The 22,761-nt window shown below is 45.4% G+C and overlaps 2 protein-coding genes across 3 annotated transcripts in view; one reads left to right on the top strand and one right to left on the bottom strand.

Annotated features, from left to right (window-relative positions):
* The window catches only part of gphnb (gephyrin b), a gene marked incomplete at its 5' end in the record, with an annotated part of 127,483 nt that extends 117,549 nt beyond the window's left edge, over nucleotides 1–9,934 (bottom strand). For both annotated transcript variants that reach the window (XM_083789817.1, XM_083789818.1), the window contains one exon: nucleotides 9,871–9,934. In XM_083789817.1, the coding sequence (XP_083645943.1) occupies nucleotides 9,871–9,934 (64 nt within the window). The remainder of the gene's footprint in view (nucleotides 1–9,870) is intronic.
* The window catches only part of vgll2a (vestigial-like family member 2a), a 436,332-nt gene that overhangs the window by 308,046 nt on the left and 105,525 nt on the right, over nucleotides 1–22,761 (top strand). The gene's annotated exons all lie outside the window — the stretch shown is intronic.

Genomic DNA, 22,761 nt, shown 5'->3' with positions numbered 1-22,761 from the left:
AATATGAAGCACAAAGACGTAATTGGGGGAGGGTAATTTAACGTGTGACTTTAAGGCGGTGGGGTGACCTCTCCACCACTCACCAGGAAGGGGGGGTAAATTACTTTTATTGCTTTACCCAGCAGTTGGTTGCTCAGATGGCTCTGATGATCACATGCAGCTGTTAGGGATTGCTCGGTAACCAGGGTCGAACCGGCGACCTTCCGATACCCGAACGGCCCCTCTACCCAGCTACGGCCGTCTGAAAAAGATTCAGGCCAATGAAAAGATAACAGACAAATGGAGCAGAAGCCCCCCTTCTCTCTCTCTCTCTCTCTGTACAGTCTCTGTAATGTACAGTACATAATATGCTCCAACCGAGATTGGAGAACCACCTGTCATGCTCCCTGAGAAATTAAAGATTTAAAACTGCAACATTATCCATTCAGCCACGTCAATCAAGTTGTCACACCTGTGTGTGCACGTGCATGTGTGTGTGTGTGTGTGTGTGTGTGTGCATATCTGCATCTGTGGCTGAGTGGGGGGTTATTAACATTTGATTTCCTGATGCCATGATCTGAGTGCATTTGGCGGTAGCAGGGTGGCGGCGAGACACAGGAAAAGGCATGATGATGAATAATAGAGGAAGAATGGAGGAACACCTTGACCACACACGGTGGGCTGCATGGGGTCAGCCATCAAACGCACCTCGTTAGGGAGAAGCTGCCTTCCTCCATTATTCACACTTACATGCTCCCCTCCTACCGCTCTGTCGGAGAGAGAGATGGAGAGAGGCGAGCACAGATAGACAGGAAAAGGTAAAAGGAAAAAAAAAGAAGGGAGAGGTGAGGAGAAAGGGACAAAAATAGCCAGCGAGAAAAAAGGGTAGATGGGATGAAATAAAAATGTGAAATGCAAGAGAAAAGTGGCGGTGGCTGGGGAAAGGGGGACACGTGTCTGCAGTCTGATCCCAGGAAGCCAAAAATCCTCCGGTGGCGTTCAGGACTAGGATCACAGCCCATATGGGGACGATCTTTATACGTCATTTCCAGGATGCCTTATACCAGTTGAGATAATATAGCTTATTCTGAGCCAGATAGTTATAAATTATGACACAAGTTGATCTGACCTCGATCGTACACTCTGACCCATCCAGGACCTTCGTCTTAGTGTGCAGAATTTATGTTGGTTGAAATCAGGTGATATTCTGGGCCAGATCTGCCCAAAGTCTTTATCTGGCCCCAATCAAGATGTCACCAATTCGTTCAGGTGCTGCCCGTGCTTGCTGGGTTACTCTGGTACCACCCCAACATGATTTTAACTGCCATCGATAAGGAAGTGATTAGAGAAATTAGTGTAAATATAAATGAGAGCTCATGGCAAAGACTGATTAAATTACTGTCAATATTCTACATTATGCATGCAATCAGGAGCTCCTCCTCAATGGCTACTGTAAACACTGTAGGCAAGGCTAAGTGTTTCACTCAAGGTAAAAATTAAACCAAGTAGACTGATCATAATGAACTGTTTTTGGATTAATAGTTGCTACTTTATCCCTGGAAAAAGAAATCAATCTGGCATCACCTGAGCATCTGTCAGCCCCAGTATAAATACTGTATAGATCAAATAGTTTCTATTCTATTCGATATCCAAATTGAACCTAATAGCTTAATTGTTTAATTGGGCTTTTCCAGATAATAATGGTATAAGGTTAACATACTGTACAGTAAACAGCATAACTTACATTGTTAATATCTCAACTGTGAATTATGAAACATGCTTTTTATATAAATGTGTGCAGATAGTTGAACATTCTGCAGTGGGAACTCTTGGTGGAAGTAAAAAGTCATCCGTGTAACACTATTAAATGTGCAATTTAAAACAATAAAATAAGTAGGCCAGAATCCCAAGTCCTTTTTGTGCATTCATTCACTTCATTCATACTGTCAACATCAGCACGTTTTTCCAGCCCAACCCAATCACATCCACGCCCGCACTCTCTCTTTGGCAAACAAAAAATAAATGTCAAAATGCTGAAGAAAAAAACTGTGATGTTGTGAACAGAGTGATGTTGACACAAATTAGCTTTCGCTTGCCTTTTCTTTCAGAGCCCAGAGAGGCAAAAAAACTGCTGCACTACAAGGACAATCTGAGCCCAGTGGTGGAAAAAGTACTCAACTGGTTTGAGTTACAAGTAAACGTCATACAAGTAAAAGTATGTACCAAAAGCAGAAAGTAGTCACTATGCAGAATGTCTTTTGTTGTAATGAATCTGGAATTCTCTGAAAATGGAATAGAAAAGGCCAAAAAATACATTTTGGCAAAACATATACACTATAGTGTATGTTTTGTAATAATAAACCTACAAAATAACTAGTAACTAGTCTAGTCTACTTGTAGTGGAGTAAAAGTATAATATTTGTCTCTGAGATGTAGTGGAGTAGAAGTACTGGAAGTATTGGAAATTGGAAATACTCAAGTAAAGTAAAAAATATCTCTTATTGTAGGCCTACTTAAGATTTTGTCCACAATTCCATGCTGTATTGATGTTGGTACCATAGGAGATAACAGGCAAATGTTGATCAAAATAACAATTCTTCTACATTCTCTAATTCTCTAATAATTGTGTAGACTTCTTGTAAATGAAGTAATGCAGATGTCCATTTGGTTTAATTGTGCACTTTTACACAGAGTTTAAGATCTATAAGGTTCCATTTGTTTATAAACTCTCCATAATTTCTTTCTGGACCACCTGGAACGTCCTCAAGGACCACTGGTGGTCCCCAGACCACTGGTTGAAAACCACTGCTTTAGTAAATGTACTTTCTTCCACCGCCGTCTGAGCCACACATCACGTCTCAGTCCTCCTCTCAACGGCTCCTATAATTCCTGTCAGTGCCCCTTAAGGCTGCCCCTGTACCGCCGAGGCCGTGGCACGCTGCTGCCGTTGCCATCTGGCTCACAGAGCTCCATCGCTGCCACCTCCGAGGCGGAGGCAGGGGTTCCTAAACCTTTTTACTCAATTAGTGAGTTTTGGAGGATTTCTTTCTAAGTGATTCACTTTTAATTTGAAATGCATCACCGGTGGTCATCACACATTTGGCAGGTAAAGCAGTGTAAGGTCGCTGTTGGGCAGAACACTCTTCATCTGCATACATTAACGCCCTGCGTGATCGTACTCACTGTATAGCATCACTCAAAAGCAACAAGAGTAGCAGATCTCAAAGCACGAAGCGGCACGTTTTAAGCTTGTCGATCTGTGACTTTATCCATTTTGATATTTGAATCCTGAAAAGTAACCGGTTTCCACCCGACAGACGATATGAAAAGTCGTAACGAGCACACAAAATTTACAGTACTTTCAACTTCTTCCTTACAAAGTAAATGTTAAACTTCCCTTGCAAAAAAAGAGCTTAATACGGCAAAATTTGTTGGCAACCCTACTGCCTCACTGCGTCTTCACCAATTTAAGCTAACTTCCTTACAGTTAGGCTAGAATCGATGCAAGCGAGATGATGCGCTCTGAGTGAAACATGAATGAGGTAAACGTTTCAGAAATCCATTACAACATGATCAAAACAGATGAATGAATGACGCCCCCAACCTCTCACTTCTCCTATTCAAAGATAGCCAATCTGAAAGCTCACAAAACTTTGCACGAAGTGAAGTTGCGAAGTGAAGTGAGGTATAGCGAGTCGCCGTGCAGAGTGTTGCGAAGTGCGCTTCAGAAGACTCACTGCCGTTCGAGTTATGTCCCGATAGGAACAGAATCGTAACTCATATCCCCCATAGTCAACATGTGCTGTCGCGGGTACCCCCTTTCAGTCAAACGTTTGACGTTTAAACTTTGGTCAAATCCCCCCACATGGGTCAAATAGAAAATAACATAAAAAAAATGGTATTTTACCCCTTTAGGGGCGGGGCCAATGCCTCCCTTGTTAAAAGGCCATCTTCCTGTGTTTTGCTTCTCCTCCTGACCTCCGGGATTATCATCTCAAATGAATCATAGGAAGAAAATTGGTAACAAACCACACTCTCTTACATCCAGTCTGGGAATGGCTTTCTATGGGTGTCCCTAGTGGAGTCTCTCTCTGGAGAGATGACAAGATCCTTCTACTCATCATCATCCAAATACAGTGTGCATCTCTTTCTAACTCAGATCATAATTAAGAACTATGGGGGGGATTTCCATGGGCTATTGGGGGGGTGAGGGAGGGAAGAGAGAGAGAGAGAGAGAGAGAGAGAGAGAGAGAGAGAGAGATGGGGGCACCTCCCCCACCTACACTACTCTGCGCTGAAAATAATTCCTTTGCAGTTTGCACTGCAGTGAAGACTTAATTCTCATTCTGTGTCCGTGTCCCTGATACTGTATAGTATATCTATCTTTAATATGGGATGGGTGTTTCTCAGAATCCCCACATAACTTTGCAAGGAAACACACCACTTCCAGACACACATGGAGAGGGGAGGCTACACACCCTGGTCTCACAGATTCACATAAAACCAGACACACATGGAGAGGAGAGGCTACAGATTCACATAAAACCATATACTGTATTTCTGGATCATCTGTGAGCCAAATTTAAATAGATGTTGTAGTTTACCACGCTGACCTTTTTCATATATATAATTATATATATTTTTCCATAACAAATTATTATAGATATGTTTTTTTACATGGTGCCAACAGGCATAAAGAACATCTGGTAGAGCTACACTAGCAAGTTAGCTGTGCCCTTCAAGTACAGAGATACACAGCATGTATCTGTCCCAGATATTGCACTTATAATCTAGTCAGACTAGCCCCTGTGTCATTCTGAGAGAGACAGGGAGAAGCTTGCTCTCCAACTTGGCAGCCATACAAGCCACTCAGTGACAGATGACGGTCTCTCCTAATTCTGGTCAAGGCGTGCTGGCATGCTAGGCAGTCTCTCGCTGACTTGACTCCTGTTCCCTGCCTCAGCGCTAGCTAGTGAGGCTCTTTAGCGCCTGAGCTGTGAAGGTGAGCTTGGGACAAAGTCCAGATATTAAATGATGTGGAAAAGCAGATTAAAACGTTATTATACCATTTGCACAAAGACACGTACACGGCATAGAGCACATAAAACTGCATGCATGTACAGTACACACATGACCCCCCCCCCCCCCCCCATACACACACACACACACACACACACACACACTCACTAACTGGTGCCGTTGAGAAGTATAATCTATTAAAGTTTGCATGAAATATATATGTCTACAGCACTGAAAATGACTACAAAAAAAGAACTAGCACACACATGAAACCGTGAGAAAGCCCACCAAAGGCTTTTTAGTAGGCTTGCCCCCAAGAGGATAGCTCCCCCCCGGTACTTCACCCCATAAGCAACAACAAAGAAATAACATACAAAAGAATGTGTTAAACATAGCCAATCTACAAACACACAACAAGTCGCATCACAATGTGTTCTAAAAGATCGTTGTTTTCTAAAATGTGTGTGTGTGTGTGTGTGTGTGTGTGTGTGTGTGTGTGTGTGTGTGTGTGTGTGTGTGTGGGTGGGAGGGGGGGGGGGGGGGGGGGAAGGTCACTAGTAGATCGTAGATCAGCAACTTTTTTAGCAAAGAGGTTTGATGTAATGGTCCAGAGACAACTCAGGCCAAGTTTACTAAGTCTAGACTCTAGAGAGTTTAAGTGGCAACAGTCGTTAACTATGTTGTATAAGTTAATAGCATGTATTTAGTCAATATCAAATATCAAAGATGTATTGGGTCAATGTGTGCTGAAATCAACAATATGAGAGTGATCTTAAATGTGGTTGTTTTGGCAAAGGCCGCCTGCTGTCCGTCCCTGTCTTTCTGACAGACATGCAAGTTTCCATGGAGTGGCACCCGTATATTCACACATTTCTCCTGCTCTCGTTCCATGCCCCCCTGTGTCTGTGTGTGTGTGTGTGTGTGTGTGTGTGTGATATCATGGGAGGTATGCATACAGTATAGCTATATTTGGGACTGAGGGTATTTGCTAAGCAGTGTTTTCCGAGCCAGAGCATAGTATTAGTGCACAAAAGACAAGAGCAAGGCAGAGTCACATGCATATCGTCGCTGTTGAGTGGAAACGTTGTATGTCCAAAACCCGTTACTTTTCATGGAAATGGAACGAAGATGATCGGAAATAGTCAGACTATTGGCTATTTTCACTACTTTTGCATGACACTCTTAATTATAATAATAATAATACCTGGGATTTATATATTGAAATATAGAGATATGACACACACACAAACCATTCCAAATGTGATGGAACCGATTCCGGTTCCTCAATGTTGGATCCGGTTCCTCCAGTTCCGGATCCCAACCGTGTGATTATGAATCCCACCACAGCTCTAGGATAGACCCGTCTGATTGGCTCCCGGGCAGGAATATAGTTTTGCTGAGGTTAGGGTTAGGCTTAAGGTTATGTTTAGGTTATAGTTTTGCGGTTAGGGTTAGGCATATAGTTGCAAAAACGAGAACTGTCGATCACAGCGACTACTGGCCACAGCAGGGTTTGCCTAGAGCTGCGGTGGGATCCAAAATAACGCATCCGAACCCTATTAACAGATGATCATTATGCAGACGGAAATGTGTCTGTAAAGTCCAACTTTTCCAACATCAAGGATTCAGGAACACATACGTTTGTTAACCTCTAATGGTATGATGTTGAATAAATACATTCATGAATAAAACCATGTTTCAGAGGTTTGGTGGTAAATAAATACCATTGAATGGTCCAATCTTAACAAATGCTATTAGGGCCAGCCCGGCACAAACACACGCACTTGCATGAACAAAACACACACAAGCATAGATATGCAAATTCTGAGAGACAAACACACACACACACACACACACACACACACACACACACACACACACACACACACACACACACACACACACACACACACACACACACACACACACACACACAGAGTAGGCAGAGAAAGAAGCAACCCACCACAGTAGGCTGAGCACAGCATGGTATGCTTTCATCCCCTGCTAACAAAGCTCACATTTGCAGTGTGACATCTTTGACAAGTGACAGTGTGTTCACCCCAATTATCCTATTTCACGTTTCCCGTCTCCCATCGCCACACAAATAAATAAACCATCCACTTTACTTACACATCAACCTGTACAGCCTTTTTTCCTTTTTTCCTTCGCCTGTCCTTCCTCCTCCTCCTCCTCTGGGTTTCTGGTCCCCTAAACAGAGACGTCCCGTGGGCTCCGTCACCTGTCAGGGGGGTTTAATGTGATGGAGGAGGGTGACCCGAGGTCTCATCTCCTCCCCCGTGACTGAGTGAAAGAGTGGACAGCTGGCCTTTGACCCGTTCGGGAGAAGGTTGGGGGGGGGGGGGGGGACGACGCGCGTAGTGGCCCGGACTACATTAGCATTCTGCTCACGCAGGTTAGTGCAATGGCAGGCAGACTAATGGCATGGGGGGCTATGGATAACATGGGGGCTATAGATCCACCTTGGCCTATAGGCGTACCAATGGTATAGCCTGCCTTACAGGTACTGAAAATTACCTTAACTTGTTTGTTTTTAGAACCAACAAGACATTAATGCATGTAGTACTTCATTGTACGTTGAATAGCAAAAATTGTAGATCTGGCATTTCTCAGATTGGAGATCTGCTACGTTTTAAAAACAAATAGTCCATTTCTGACCATTTTCTCCTACAGTATAAGGACTTGACCAAAATAGGACGCCAGGTTGAAAGTTATGTTTGAGGCACAGGCAGCTGGTCTGCACAAATGTCAATAATCACTATATTGCTAAAAACAAGGCTGGGGAATTACTTTTCATCTTCCTCTCTCATTTTGACATCACACTGCACCCACGCCACTCCATATAGCCTGCCCTGTACACATAAATACATCACTCCATATAGCCTACACATAAATACATCAAAAAGACAAATAAGCTTGCCGGTCGTGTCTCTGTCTGTGCGTCTCAATATCAGCATATGTGTGCATTTATATTGTCAACATTGCACAGCAAGATCAAACTGGCAATCTGTCACTACACTGGGGAGTTGGGGGATTTGAGTGACTAATGACACAGAGAAATTAACCCCTCTTACATGGCGTATATATACAGTCAGGTCCTCTGTGTTCATTCCATAGAACTCTGGGAATGTGCAAATGAAACCCCAAATGGACCGGGGGTCCATTTAGGGGTTTCATTTGCACACCCCCAGAGCTATATAACACAGAGGAGTTTACAGTGTTAGAACGATGCATGCGGCCCTGCATGCTCGCTTGTTCGAAATGGGCGAAGCTCCTATCTGATGCTCTATTTATTACCGTTGTGGAACTGGCAGAAATACAGAAGGCAGGGGCAGTACCGCACTGATTTGTGACTGACGCTAGCTTTCAGCACCATGGACAGAGCTCTCTCTCTCCCTCGCTCCCTCTCTCTCTCTCTCATATACAGCGTGAGGAGAGGAGGAGGAGGAGGGGGAGAGAGAAGGGGGGAGCGGGGTTTCCCTGGCAGATTTCACGAGGAGTCATTCCTCCATTGCTACACATTACCGCCTTCACACCGGAGATCTCCATAAAGAGGAATATCGCTGCATGAACTCACGAATAACACGGTTTTATCATGAAATATTGATTGGCCTATAGCTCTCTCCATTGCATATTTATTCCTATAGGCACCTCTGTAATTCAGCGGCATCGGTGACAGCTGGACAGCAAAGCCGCGATGCGTCCCCCCGTCCCCCCCCCCCCCCCCCCCCCACACACACACACACACACACACACACACACACACACACACACACACACACACACATTTGGGTTGCATTCTGCTTTCTTATCATGACAACACCGCCGAATTCATCCGTAATATTATGGGCGACGGTCAGAACAGGGAACATGACAAGGCAATCCACAAAAACCAGGCCGGGAGGAAATATATATATATATTATATATATAGCCATCATCATACGCCTCTCTCCTCTGGCTCTTGCATTGCATTCAAGCGCAGAACGTTTCCAAATGTTACCAAGGCGGTCGTCATCTTCAAAGGATGCCTGCATTTAGTGGAATGTCACACACATACACCGAGGATTACTCGCATAGGGTATATTTCATCCGCCAAGCCAAAACGAGCCGTGTCTCCATGTATGTCATCATGTTAACTCATTGCTCAAATTGCCACTGTCATTCACAAATAAGGACACATACAACATATAGGCTACATATATACGTACAGCCTGTCACCCCAATGCATTCACGCATTTCCATAATTAACTCAGACGTCCACCGTTCGCATGCAGGCCATGGATAATACCGCTCATCAGCAACTGTCGTGAGCAACACTTCAAAATTGCTGTGGTCAGCTGAGTGTCAATAATGCAATCCATACCATGAGCATGTTTAGCGCCACACGCTCAGCTGTAATTTTCAGGTTTGACAAGCCTGATACGGGACATGAATTATTCAATACACATAACTGAGCTCCTCTCTGGGAAGACGGGGCTCGCATAGAGAGAAAAAAAAGCCAAGGCAAGAAATCTAAATTAGCGGAGGACAAACGGATGCAACAATCAGAAAATTCCCTTTCGGTGGCATTAGAAGACGTTATGTAGCCCATATGAATTGTTGCCACCGGCGAGAAAGGAGGATAAAAAAACCCCAGAAGCAAGGCTTTAAATCAGCGTCGCCTTCAAGGCGCTGACAGGCAAGCAGCAGCAGAGCTGCACAAGCAGCGAGATGGAGAGGAGAGCCGCCACCACGCAAAACCCCACCGACATGTATGACGCCCGGGAGAGCGTCCAGAAGGACAACCGCTGGACATTCATGCGTGCATTGCCACGGCGAAACGTGCATCGGTCGACGGAATCAGCGCGTTTTACCTGTCAGGACTCCGACCCGGATTTGGTGGTCGTGGTTTGTTAAAATCATCCCGTCTGACGCCATGTTCAGCAGCGCTGTCGCCCGCACTGAGAACTCACGGCAGGGCCAAGAGCCGATCGCATCGAACTTCAGGGGGAGAGGGAGGGGACGAGGAGGAGGACGAAGAGGAGGAGGAGGACGAAGAGGAGGAGGAGGAGGAGGAGGAGGAGAGAAACGATACGGCAAGAGCCAGACAAGATAAGTAGAGAGCCGAGCGACAGTCCGACACGGATAGCGCGGCCGTGCGCGCGCAGCAGAATGCGGGGGCTGTTTAAACCAAACGGAACACACATCACTCAGCTGGCCGCCTGCCACGATAGTAGAGTGGATTCCAGATTAATTCTTAAGGAGACCACTATCGATTTCCCTGCGAAGACTTTCATGGGGGGGGGGGGCGGGGTTGCGTTGGCCAGCCACGCCACTCAATTTTCTCACGTCATGCGTGTTTGATGCCGTATCCGCCAGCACACTTTGGAGATGAAAGGCCCCCTCTAGGTACAGGCGGACAGCAGCCCCAGAGATGTGTGTCTGTCTACTACATCTCCACGCAGAGGCTTACGAGAAGATCACAGCCTGACCTGTAAAAATGCAACTACATCCTGAGGCAAAAAGCACCGCTTCTATTTATAGACTGGCTGCACGCTTCCATGGTGTATAATTCCCCTTGTTTATTCTCATGGTAAAAAAACGCCCATCCTCCCACTTCTGTTGGGAATCTATCAATATACATAATTCATTAACACACATACATGAGCACAGCAACAACATAACCATGGCAAAACAAAATGGGGCAGCTCTTCGGGCTTGACTGGCCACGTTTGCAGAAACATCACAAGATTCACAGATCATCTGAGATGACCAGCCGATCGAGGAAATGGGGATTTTGACACAATTTCCACAGTGTAGAGCCAATAATCAAATATATAAAGGCCAGTGTAGTTTCCCTCATCCTTCGGGTTCACAAGGAAGCAGAGGTTAATGTTATATCCACTTCTAGCAGGTCTTCAGAGTGCCTGCATGTCTGCAGCATTATGCTCAATATTAATGGCTTTCTAACCTGGGTGTTTCTAATTATTTGGGGAAATGTGATTATGGGTGAAAATGTTCAAATATAGCAAAAATAATTAAGCTCACAACGTGTCGCGATGAACCATGCACATGTGAGCTTATTCTAATTTATATTGTCTATTTTAGAGCAACACGTACACATATATGACAACAAATAAAATAGGGCTTAAAACTGTGTTATAGGTTTTAGCGTTAGCTATTCAAAAACAGCCGATCTACAAAATCACAGCTTGTACATCTGCTATTTTTGAGCATTTTGGAAACATCTTGAAAGAACTACTGGTTTAGAAGGCATTCGTAGAATCGGGCAATCTGTCACTACACTGGGGAGGCGGGGGATTCGAGTGACTAATGGCACAGAGAAATGAACCCCTCTTACATAGTTTAAGAAATCACCTTTTTATCTCTCATGCAGACAGACAGTCACTCCGTGGGTACTCAGTCCAGACAAGACTGAGCTTCTCTTCTTCCCAGCTAAGTCCTGCCCTATGCGGGAGCTAACTATTTCCGTAGACAACACCCTGGTAACGTCTGTCCCAACAGCCAGGAATCTTGGTGTTGTCCTGGACAGTCAGCTCTCGTTCAAAACTCACATCACAGCTGTCACTCGATCCTGTAGGTTCACACTCTATAACATACGACGAATTAGACCGTTCCTCACCCAGGAATCAGCCCAGCTCCTAATCCAGACAACAGTCTTGTCAAAACTCGACTATTGTAACTCCCTCCTTACTGGCCTACCAGCATGCGCACTTAAGCCTCTCCAGCTGATCCAAAATGCCGCAGCTCGCTTGGTCTTCAACCAGCCAAAATTCTCACATGTCTCCCCCCTGCTCCGCTCCCTCCACTGGCTCCCGGTCGCTGCCCGCACAGAATATAAAACTCTGATGCTGGCATTCAAAGCAATCAAAGGTATGGCTCCCCCATATCTTGCAAGTATGATTGAACCCTATACAAACCCTCCTGCGCACTCAGATCAGCCAACGCAGGGAAGCTGGAAGTACCCTCACTAAAAACGCCGGGACAACGCTCCACACGTCCCAGACTCTTCTCCCTTCTGGCTCCAAAACTGTGGAATGCACTTCCCATTGCAGTCAGAACTGCAGCATCACTCCCAATCTTCCGCCGTAGTCTGAAAACCCACCTTTTCAGACTCCATCATGGCCCATAGCACTTACCCTACCCCCTTAGATAGCATTTGATACAGACTTATAGCATGTTATGTAGAGAGCACTATAATTGCATTGTATATAGTCATAGCACGCCATAGTACATATGTATAGAATAGTAGTATATATGTATAGTTTCATTATATAGATATTCCACTGTTACTTTCTTAGCTTACGCATGTTTCATGATAAATGCTTTTATGTGATGTATTCCCATGCTTTTGTTCTTGCTTAATGTAAGTCGCTCTGGATTAAGAGCGTCTGCTAAATTGTAAAGTGTACTCATGCCCCGGTCCCCCTGATGTCCCCCTGATGTCCCCCGGTCGTCCCTTGGTCGTCCCCTGGTCGTCCCCCGGTCGTCCCGACGTGCACAGAGGGCTCCTCTCTGGCATGGCACGGAGACAGCGCCCACATCTGTCAGCCTGTCAGCTGTGGAGCAGACCCAGTGCTAAACAGGCCTCGTTAGTGTGAGAAGCATGCAGCATTCGCACGCACGCACGCACACTGCACTGTATCATACGCGCATAGAGTGCTCATGTATGCAGCACATATACTTACACAAGATACCTAGCTACTACAAACTACTATACACACAAAAAAACACTCACACTATGGTCAGGAGGAGCTGGCTGGGTTTCCTGGAATTCCCCAGTTGCTGTGGGGGGAGGGGGGGGGTGGGAGGAGGAGGAGAGGGGATGTGTGCATCAACGGACCTGAGAGTCTGACACACAGAGGACCCCATCTGGTGTGCAAAGATTTGCGTCCATGTGTCTGGGTGCACGCAGCCTCATCATATAGCGTGTTATAATGACGGCGTAATTACCTCACTGTTGGCCCGACCCACACACTGGCTGCTCACGGCTGGGTGACGAGAGCCCCCGTTCCCCCGTTCTCCCTCTATCTCACCATCCATCACGGTAACAAGGGAGTGCCCCAACAGACGGAAGGGGAGTTAAATGTATGCCCCCCCTCCCCCCCACCCCCCTTTTTTTTTGTGGTTGAGTTCCAGATGCAAAGGGGGAGGGAGGGGGGCCACAGCCAGAGGACAGCCAACTCGCTGTGACTGTTTGTGTTACGCAACATTGGAAGTGTGTGTAAGCCCCCGGCATCGCTGTCGCCATTGGACAAGGCCAGTGGGAGTGGGGCAGGCAGGGGTGGGTGGGCTGGCTTAGGAGTCGCAGGAAAGCCATCGCCGGGTTGGCACCTCTCCCCGCCTGCAGTGAAGCGACAGTACGCCGTGCTCGCATGCACAGTAAAACCCTATTCCCAGATTGCATGTGCCACATCAAGATGAATACCCATGCATTGAAATGATGTATTATATAGAGTAATTAATCAGTTACTAATGATGACTGGATGGAGACTCGCCCCACACGGTCACATGAGTGAACAGAGTCACTCATTGCTGCTCACAGAGTGCATATAAGTAATTCAGAAGGGATTATTATTATTGCATATACCTCTTCTCTCCCATGATCACTTGCTCCAAAGACAGAGGTTATAGAGAGGTTTCTCGACAGCAGATTGTGTGAAAGGGGTGTGTGAAGGGGGCGGTGCCGGTGTGTGTGTGTGTGTGTGTGTGTGTGTGTGTGTGTGTGTGTGTGTGTGTGTGTGTGTGTGTGTGTGTGTGTGAAAATAGATGGATGATGCACACACATCCATGCACGGCTGTGAGTAAGCTTACACAGTAATACTGTTAATTTATCATTTTGTAACTGGCAAGTGTGTACAAATATAAAGAAATTGACCCATTTGGTTACATTTGAATAGATTTTGTACACTCTCAAGAGTTAAATTGTCACTCAGGTTTTTACACAGTGCAGGACATAATATAGTAGCCAAAGGGCCATAAATAAACCTGTACCTCCACCTCGGTATAAGTCTGACCCTGCCTCCATTCCAGCAAAGGAAAACAGCAGGTGATAGTTGTTTAATGCACGATAAAACCTGCAGCTGCTGCTTTTATCCACCAAGTCCCAGCAAGTTAAATTCCTCTTTATGGCTGCAGTGTTGCACCTCATCATTTTTATATGGGTCAAATATTTCATTGAATATTAAAAATGTGTTTGGTGCATGTGTGCTTGATTAGCATTTAGCAAACAGTGCATTTATTTATTTCTCCTGTCATTTGGGGGTTGGCTCTAAGCCTTAGAGCAGTGGTTTTCAACCAGTGGTCCGGGGACCACCAGTGGGCCTTGAGGGGGTTCCAGGTGGTCTCCAGCTAAATGATGAAGAGTTGCTAACCAAATGGACCCTTATAGATCTTTGATACGCTTAGTTAAATTGTTGTTAAACATCTGCATTACTTAATTTACAAGAAGTCTACACAATTACAGAATGTAGAATAATTGTTATTTTTGCCTTTAATCTCTCCTATATGGATGGAATAAATATTCTAAGGACAACAAAATATTCTAAGTTTTGGGTCTGAGAGGCTAAATCACATGGTGGTCCGTGGCTCAAATGCTGAATAAATAATAGGCCTTGATATGAAAAGGGTTGAAAACCACTGGTTTAGAGAGTTATGTTTGTTTAGCACCCCGAACAATCTCAGCAGAGTGTGTGTGTCCACTCTTTGAGACTATAACAAGAGTGCAACATGTGAATAAATTAAGCGTGAAAAAACACAAAACAAGAGTAGCTTACCCTGAGCTTATTCGACATTCTTCTATGGATTCTCCAGAGTTCCTTAAACATACTGTACTGTATATATAGTTACTGTGTCTGAATCTGGCATTATTTGAAGAGGGGAAACTGAGCTAATGGGATAGAGTGAGAGAGGGCAGGCAATTTACCATCTCTGAATGAAAGCCACTTAATTCACAACTGGTGGGGACAACCCCAGTCCCTCCTATCTGTAGCGACAACAATTAGGCAACAACAACACAGTTTAGACAGCATGGACAAAAGACAGTAAGAGCTACCACAGCATGTGACGTGAAGTGACATACAGTTAGTATATGGACAACTCTGTTTATCCAGAGAGAGAGAGAGAGAGAGAGAGAGATGGAGTGTAGAGCATGACATGCGTTGGGGGGTGGAGGAGCAAACATGACGTGACACAGAGTGTTGGGAGAGAAAGAGTGAATGAGTGAGACAGAGAGCATACACGAGCAGAGAGAGAGCGAGCGAGAGAGGGACAGAGAGAGAGAGGGAAAGAGAGCGTTGTTCAAGCAGGATTCTGATGAGTGCAGGAACTCTGCTGGCTCCTGCCACCATTACAGCGCAGCGCTGTTACATCGCCCCGGGGGCTTTGGAATCAAACCCATTACATCTGATACTGGGCTCCTCTCTCTCTCTGTTCAGAATTAATGCAATGTGGACTCGCCTCTCCTCTAAAGCCGGCCAGTGTCGCATAGCATCGCTGCGCAAAGAGCTGCACCATGAGAAGAAAGAGGACAGGGGAGGAGGCGAGCAAGGGCCAGGGACTCTTAGCAATATAGTAGAGCAGGAGGTACAGAAGGAGGTATAGAAGGAGGCTCATTGCCACCCAAGGGGACACTTTATATTTTTCATTCAGATTGTTTTATTATGTCAATTCATATACACTTATACAGTATATAGAGGGTATGTGTGTGACATCGTCATCATACCCGGAGGTTTTGTGGGGATGACTACTGAGTGACCAAAAACTACTTTCTGTGTGTTTTAGTGGCGCAACTATTAATCAAACTCATTGATTTAATCAATTATGAAAAATAATCGATAATAGATTTTTAAAAAATTGAAAAGTGTGTGGTTGCCTTGATCGCACCAATGCCCGATGAATCCACTGGGAAACATTGTGTCAGAGGCCAAGCAACATACAATTCGGTGCTGATCAGATCCTCCTTTCATACATAATATATTTAGTTTGAAAGAACCAGGCCCCTCCCACAAACTTTGGAGGCCAATTACGGCCAAATGGAATGGACTTTCAAAATTCGTTGTGATGCGTTTTTATCGCATGGGTGAGGGTCCAGAGATCATGTGTGCCACGTCTTGTCAGATCTGGAGGAGCAAGAAGTGTTTTGAATCATCCTGTATTTGGAAACTAAAAGACGATTTATTTGGGAAATTACTGTAATTTCACTGTCCTGTTCCCCTTCCTGTCCCCCTCTCGTTGCTGTGTGAGTCTGTGAAAATGCGCTCATCTCATTGGTCTGTACTCCTGACACGACCAATGAGCGAAGCACGTCTATAGTGTTGCTAAGATACGATAGGCCTGTGCCTCAAAGCGATTGGCTCTGCTCCCGCCCATGTACACCCTGCTGGCCAATCGAACCACAACAAACTTGCAGTATAAAGTATATATGCAACCGGCTCAGAAGTTGAATGTCTGACTTAATTGCCTTACCCCCCCTTCAGCCAAAAGACAAATACTAGTAGGTGAAGATTATGTACACGGCGAACTGCACCATCTGCTGCCGAAGCTTTTCACTTAGCCACGGTAGAAGCCATGATGTAACTGGTTGAACTTGACAATGCGGGAGGTGGTTGTGGAGGAGGAAGATGGACGCTAACCCCTCGCATTCTCTCTATGATGATGAGCTATAGAGTGTCGCAGTCCCGCCCCCTTTCATGATGACGAGCAACCCGGAAGATAATTGCCCATTCATTTTTCCCACAGACGTTTCAAAAATTATTTATTTAAAGACCTGTAAGCCTACAAAATCTTTTGGGCCGAACAAATAATTAAAAAGAACATCAACAAAAAAGGTGTTGTATACCCTGTCCTTTTTTCTTCTTTCTAATTATAATTATAATTAATTAGAATTCATTGAGAGACTCACTTATATTCAATCATGTAATTGACGGTAGATATAATATGAATTCAAATATTGCATGTGTAGCGTCTGGCTATTTTATTTTCATTTTATATTCTATCTATCTTGGTTTGCTTCTTGACTCTATTCTTACTAACCCCAAGCGTTTAGGTTCTAAACACTTATTTGTAACACTTTTTAAACGTGTCACAGTGTTTAGATTATAAACAGAAGAACATGTTTAATCGCCAGTAACACTTTTTAAACACATAAACGTGTTTAGTTTGTACAATCAAAGTCAGTCATATATGTGTTTAGAATTTGAACAGTAGGTGTTCTACTCGTGTTCTACTGTATTTTATGACCATTAATAAACATTTGGCATTTTATTATTACACACTGGTGTTTAGGTTTTAAACGCGTCACATGTTCCAGGGATTTACTATACCCTTTGTGTGTTTCACCCTTACTGCTGTTACTGCTATGAGTGTGACACCCGGATTTCTCTCCAGGCATCAATAAAGGTTTATCTTATCTTATATATACACACACATACACTTGGATTTATACATGGGCCTAGTAGTCCATTTGCATAATTAACAGACTGGCATTTGAAAAGCAGAATGTCAGCACAAACAACCGTGGACACCAAACCACCCCGGGTCATTTTTTTCAGCCGTGTAATTGGCTCCTAATGCAGGAGGAGTTAAACATACAGATTTTCTGCCCTTAAAGCAAAAAAATCCTCCTGCTGCTAATGGGCAAAGCGCTTGCCGATTCCTCCTGGTGATTACCAGGCAGTCAGGCCCGACTTCTGGAAGTTTGGGGAAGCGTTCCGTCTAAATTATGGATCACATAAACATCTCTTCCCGGCTCTTGGACTTGAAGAGCGGAGGGGACTGTAGGAGTCACATGTCCTCTGTGCAAGTGTGCATATACATCTTGTGCTATCATTCTATACACTAGCAAATGTTATAGAGGACCATAAGGCAGAATGTCTGAGCAACCAACTCATGGAATGGTCTGAGCTTAGTTTAGTAGACTGAAGGTACAGTATACAACAAATATCCATCTCTGCCCATATTTGCAGTGACATGTCTGATGTAATGTTTGTGTAATGCAGTGGTTCTCAAAGTGGGGTCCGGGGACCCCCAGGGGTCCTTGAGGGGGTTCCAGGGGTCCCCAACTAAATGAGTGAATTTAGCATAAAATCCAGTTTAATCAGTGTACCTTTAATTTTAATTAAAATGTTCCTTTATTTACCCAGGGTAGTAGCAGAGCACAAGTGCTCATTTTCAGCAACGCCCTGCACATATAAACACACAGACAGACAGTACAGCTGACCAGTACAACCACAGTCTGAATACTGTTGGCCACTAAGCAGAAATAGCAGACCTACAAGCTATGAGCTTGTAGGTCTGCTATTTCAATAGGTAAAGCATAACATATTGCTAACACCCATTTTGGGTTCCTGCCCAAAATGGGTTAACTCCATATACATTGTCTATTTGAAAATAGCAGATCTCCAAGCTCAACGCCTCGAATGCGGATAACATTATTTTGAGCTTGTACTGTAGATCGGCTATATTTTCACAAACAATGCTGAAAATGAAACATTTTAAATGTTTTTCAAAATCTTGCATGGGGTGTCCCTGACACAAAATATATTTAGATGGAGGTATGTAGCCAAAATGCCACCCCTGATTGAACCACTCTACCCCCCAGAGCTTCCTTGAGATACTGCCAGTATACTGTATTTACTAAACCCACGACCAGTGGTGGAAAAGGTACTCACAACTTATTTTGACCTGAGATCAGATTCTAAAAATGTCTTCTACAAAATGTCTTCAGAAAACTGTCAGAATATAGAAGGCATTTGTAGAATCACCCTCAGGTCAAAATGGGTTAAGTGAATGCACTTAGTTTAGTTTACACCACTGCCCAGCACTGGCCCACGTGCAGCCGCAGAGAGTCTCCATGACAGACCACCTCTGTCTCTACTGGAGCTCCACCAGCCACCCATACCACCGCGTCCCATCCAGACCACCTCTGTCTCTACTGGAGCTCCACCAGCCACCCATACCACCGCGTCCCATCCAGACCACCTCTGTCTCATGGAGCTCCACCAGCCACCCATACCACCGCGTCCCATCCAGACCACCTCTGTCTCATGGAGCTCCACCAGCCACCCATACCACCGCGTCCCATCCAGACCACCTCTGTCTCTACTGGAGCTCCACCAGCCACCCATACCACCGCGTCCCATCCAGACCACCTCTGTCACTACTGAGCTCCACCATGCAGCCACCCATACCACCGCGTCCCATCCAGACCACCTCTGTCTCTACTGAGCTCCACCAGCCACCCATACCACCGCGTCCCATCCAGACCACCTCTGTCTCATGGAGCTCCACCAGCCACCCATACCACCGCGTCCCATCCAGACCACCTCTGTCTCTACTGGAGCTCCACCAGCCACCCATACCACCGCGTCCCATCCAGACCACCTCTGTCACTACTGAGCTCCACCATGCAGCCACCCATACCACCGCGTCCCATCCAGACCACCTCTGTCTCTACTGAGCTCCACCAGCCACCCATACCACCGCGTCCCATCCAGACCACCTCTGTCTCTACTGGAGCTCCACCACCAGCCACCGATACCACCGCGTCCCATCCAGACCACCTCTGTCTCTACTGGAGCTCCACCACCAGCCACCGATACCACCGCGTCCCATCCAGACCACCTCTGTCTCTACTGGAGCTCCACCACCAGCCACCCATACCACCGCGTCCCATCCGGATGCCGCGGAAACGTCTGTGCACCCGTGGCTGTCTCGTCATCACATCTGACATTCAGTCAGAAAAGCAGTGAAAAAAGAAGAATCACCCTCCAGCACCTGCCCTCCTTACAACCTCAATGAATTCAATTTGACAGTCTTTGGGATGTAAACTCATCAATCTGCACATGCACCTATTGGCGCGCTCACTCTCACACACACACACACACACACACACACACACACACACACACACACACACACACACACACAAGTGAGTGCAGGATAATGACTGTGGTGAGCTCAGGTAATGTGGTCAGTGTGCTGTTGGGCCTGAGCTGTCAGCTACGTACATGGTGGTGGTGGAGGAAGGGGTCGGGGTGGAGGGCTGGTGTGGAAGGAAGGAAGGATGGAGGGAGGGAGGTACGGAGCTAGAGAGAGAGATAAGATGGGGGCAGGTGTGTTAGAGAGGGAAAGAAGAAAGAGAAGGGAGAGAGAGAGAGAGAGAGAGAGAGAGAGAGAGAGCTTGCACCTGACAAGGGCTGGGACCAGAGTCACTGGCCTGGGATCAGTGGCCCCGCCTGATTGGATCCGACATCCTCCCGCAGAGCGCTCACTCTCCTGAAGCTCTAAACATCAAGCGCACGCACACACACACACACACACACACACACACACACACACACACACACACACACACACACACACACACACACACACACACACACACACACACACACACACACACACACACACACACAATGCCTGTGTGTACTTTCATTACATTATGCACAATAAACATGCACACAGGCACACGCAGGCACCTACAGTATACACAATGACTTCACCTCCTCCTTCCATCTTGGTTCTTTCTCTCTGCCCCTCTCCATCCCACCCCATTTCCAGGAACTGTAAGGAGTGATCTAAATGATGCCTATAGCAGACTTCTATCCGCCCATCACGGGGTGCATACTTAGTTTAGACTAGTCATTGGTTAGACATGGGTTAAGGTTAGGTTTAGGTGTGCTGCCCCGTGGCAGAACGGTGACAGACAGACAGACAGACAGACAGACAGACAGACAGACAGACAGACAGACAGACAGACAGACAGACAGACAGACAGACAGACAGACAGACAGACAGACAGACAGACAGACAGACAGACAGACAGACAGACAGACAGACAGACAGACAGACAGACAGACAGATGTTGAGTGATCGTTCAGTCATTTTAGTCAGCTTTCCAATCAACCAACCAACATACCAACCCCTGCATACTACATACTACATACTGCAACCCCTGCATACACACAGACACACAGACACACAGACATGATCAGCAGGGTCTCATAGTTAGTGCTCATTGCATTCGCAATAAGCTTAGCTGACCATTCTGTCCATCATCTTTTTTTCCAAGGCAGCCAGTCAAGGCCAATGTTTGTCAAGCACATGTCACAGACAAAGGAAATTCAAGGTGCTTTGCATTAGGCATAAAATGATATTCAAAGACGTAAAGTTTAGATATGATTTCTGGCTTTGCCTGCTACGAGCTTGTAGATCTGCTATTCTTGAAGAAAAGAAAATGTGGTGGAAATCTTTGAATATATATTCTTTCAGAGCAAACGTTTTTAACTAAAATCTTTGCTTCTGAGGAGGTCCCTGGAAAAACATATTTTCAGAAGGGAGCCTGCGGCCAATTACATACAAAAACTGTCAGGATTTAGAAGACGTTTTGTAAAATCGGCCTCAGGGCTCAATAGGATAATGGCATAAAAATGCTTTGTTGTACTAGAACCTAACACTGGGTTGTATAGCTACTTGGGCATACAGTACAATAAGTCCAACTATTGTAGATCTGTTCCTTTTGTGCTCTGTGATTGAGAAAAGTAGCAGAATAAGTGATGCCATTCACTCTCATGTATGACAAAACATGACACAAAATCACACTATAAACCATACTTTTAGCACGTTCTACCCAAAAACGAAAACAAACACTATAGTCCTGGTATACGCAATTAGGAAAAGGTGAAGTGTATTAGTATTATTCATGTTACTGTACTGTAGCCTATGTCACCCTTGCCAAGTTAGCTATACATATGTTCTACTGAACTTCAGCATCACTTGAAGGAGAAATAATAAAAAATTAAATGGAATGTAAGAAACATTTCAACGGTTACTTTTCCTGCACACAAACGTAAATTGTAAAGACTCCGAGTACATCCTCAAGAAGGCGCTGCAGCGACTGTACTTTCTGAGGCGCCTTGGCTTAAGTACAAAGGGACTTGTGAACTTTTATCGTTGCATAATTGAAAGTGTCTTATTTCTTTCTTTATAATTTTCATCCCACGATTTTGTCCCCGGTGATTTTTCACCCCTGTGTCAATTATCTAATCCTGGGATCTACACACCCTCCGCCAACTTGGGGAGAACAACAGACTTGAACTCATGCTTCCTTGAAAGTGTCTTAACTGGCTGCATCCACAGTGTGGTACGGCAACATGACTGCTCAGGATTGCAACAGGCTGCAGAGGACCCTCAAAACAGCAGCTAAAATCACTGGCACAGCACTACCTATAGTCTCCACAACATCAACACCACACGCTGTAAGAGAAAAGCCCACATCATCATTAAAGACACCAGCCATACCCTGTTCCAACTACTCCCTTCAACAACAAAAAAACGCTACCAGAGCATCAAATCTCGTACCACCCGTCTCAGTAACAGTTTCTTCCCCCAGGCAGTCAGGCTGCTGAACAGCTGACCTTGAACTGTATTGCACTTGTTTACTTTGCACTTTTAGTTTTTTGTGTTCTTTCTTTTGCACTATAGTCGTTTGTTTTTTGTCCTGTATAAACTGGTGTATTTCTGTGTATTTCTGTCAGACACACCAACGGACCGACATGCGGAAACAGCGGTCGAATATGCGCTGCTCTCGTGCTTGCGGTTAGGTTTAGGCTAGGGTTTGAGGTATAGGTTGTCGGTCTAATGACATTACCCTGCAGAGTTGTGGAAGAAATAAACAGACGAGAGCTGTGAAACCACCCACCCTTCCAGCTCTCTGCCAGACAGCACGCACGCACGCACGCACG

The sequence above is a fragment of the Protomyctophum parallelum genome (genome assembly GCF_964188405.1).
Source record: "Protomyctophum parallelum genome assembly, chromosome: 19".
In the NCBI taxonomy this organism is placed as follows: Eukaryota; Metazoa; Chordata; class Actinopteri; order Myctophiformes; family Myctophidae; genus Protomyctophum; species Protomyctophum parallelum.
This window is presented reverse-complemented; position numbering and strand designations above follow the sequence as displayed.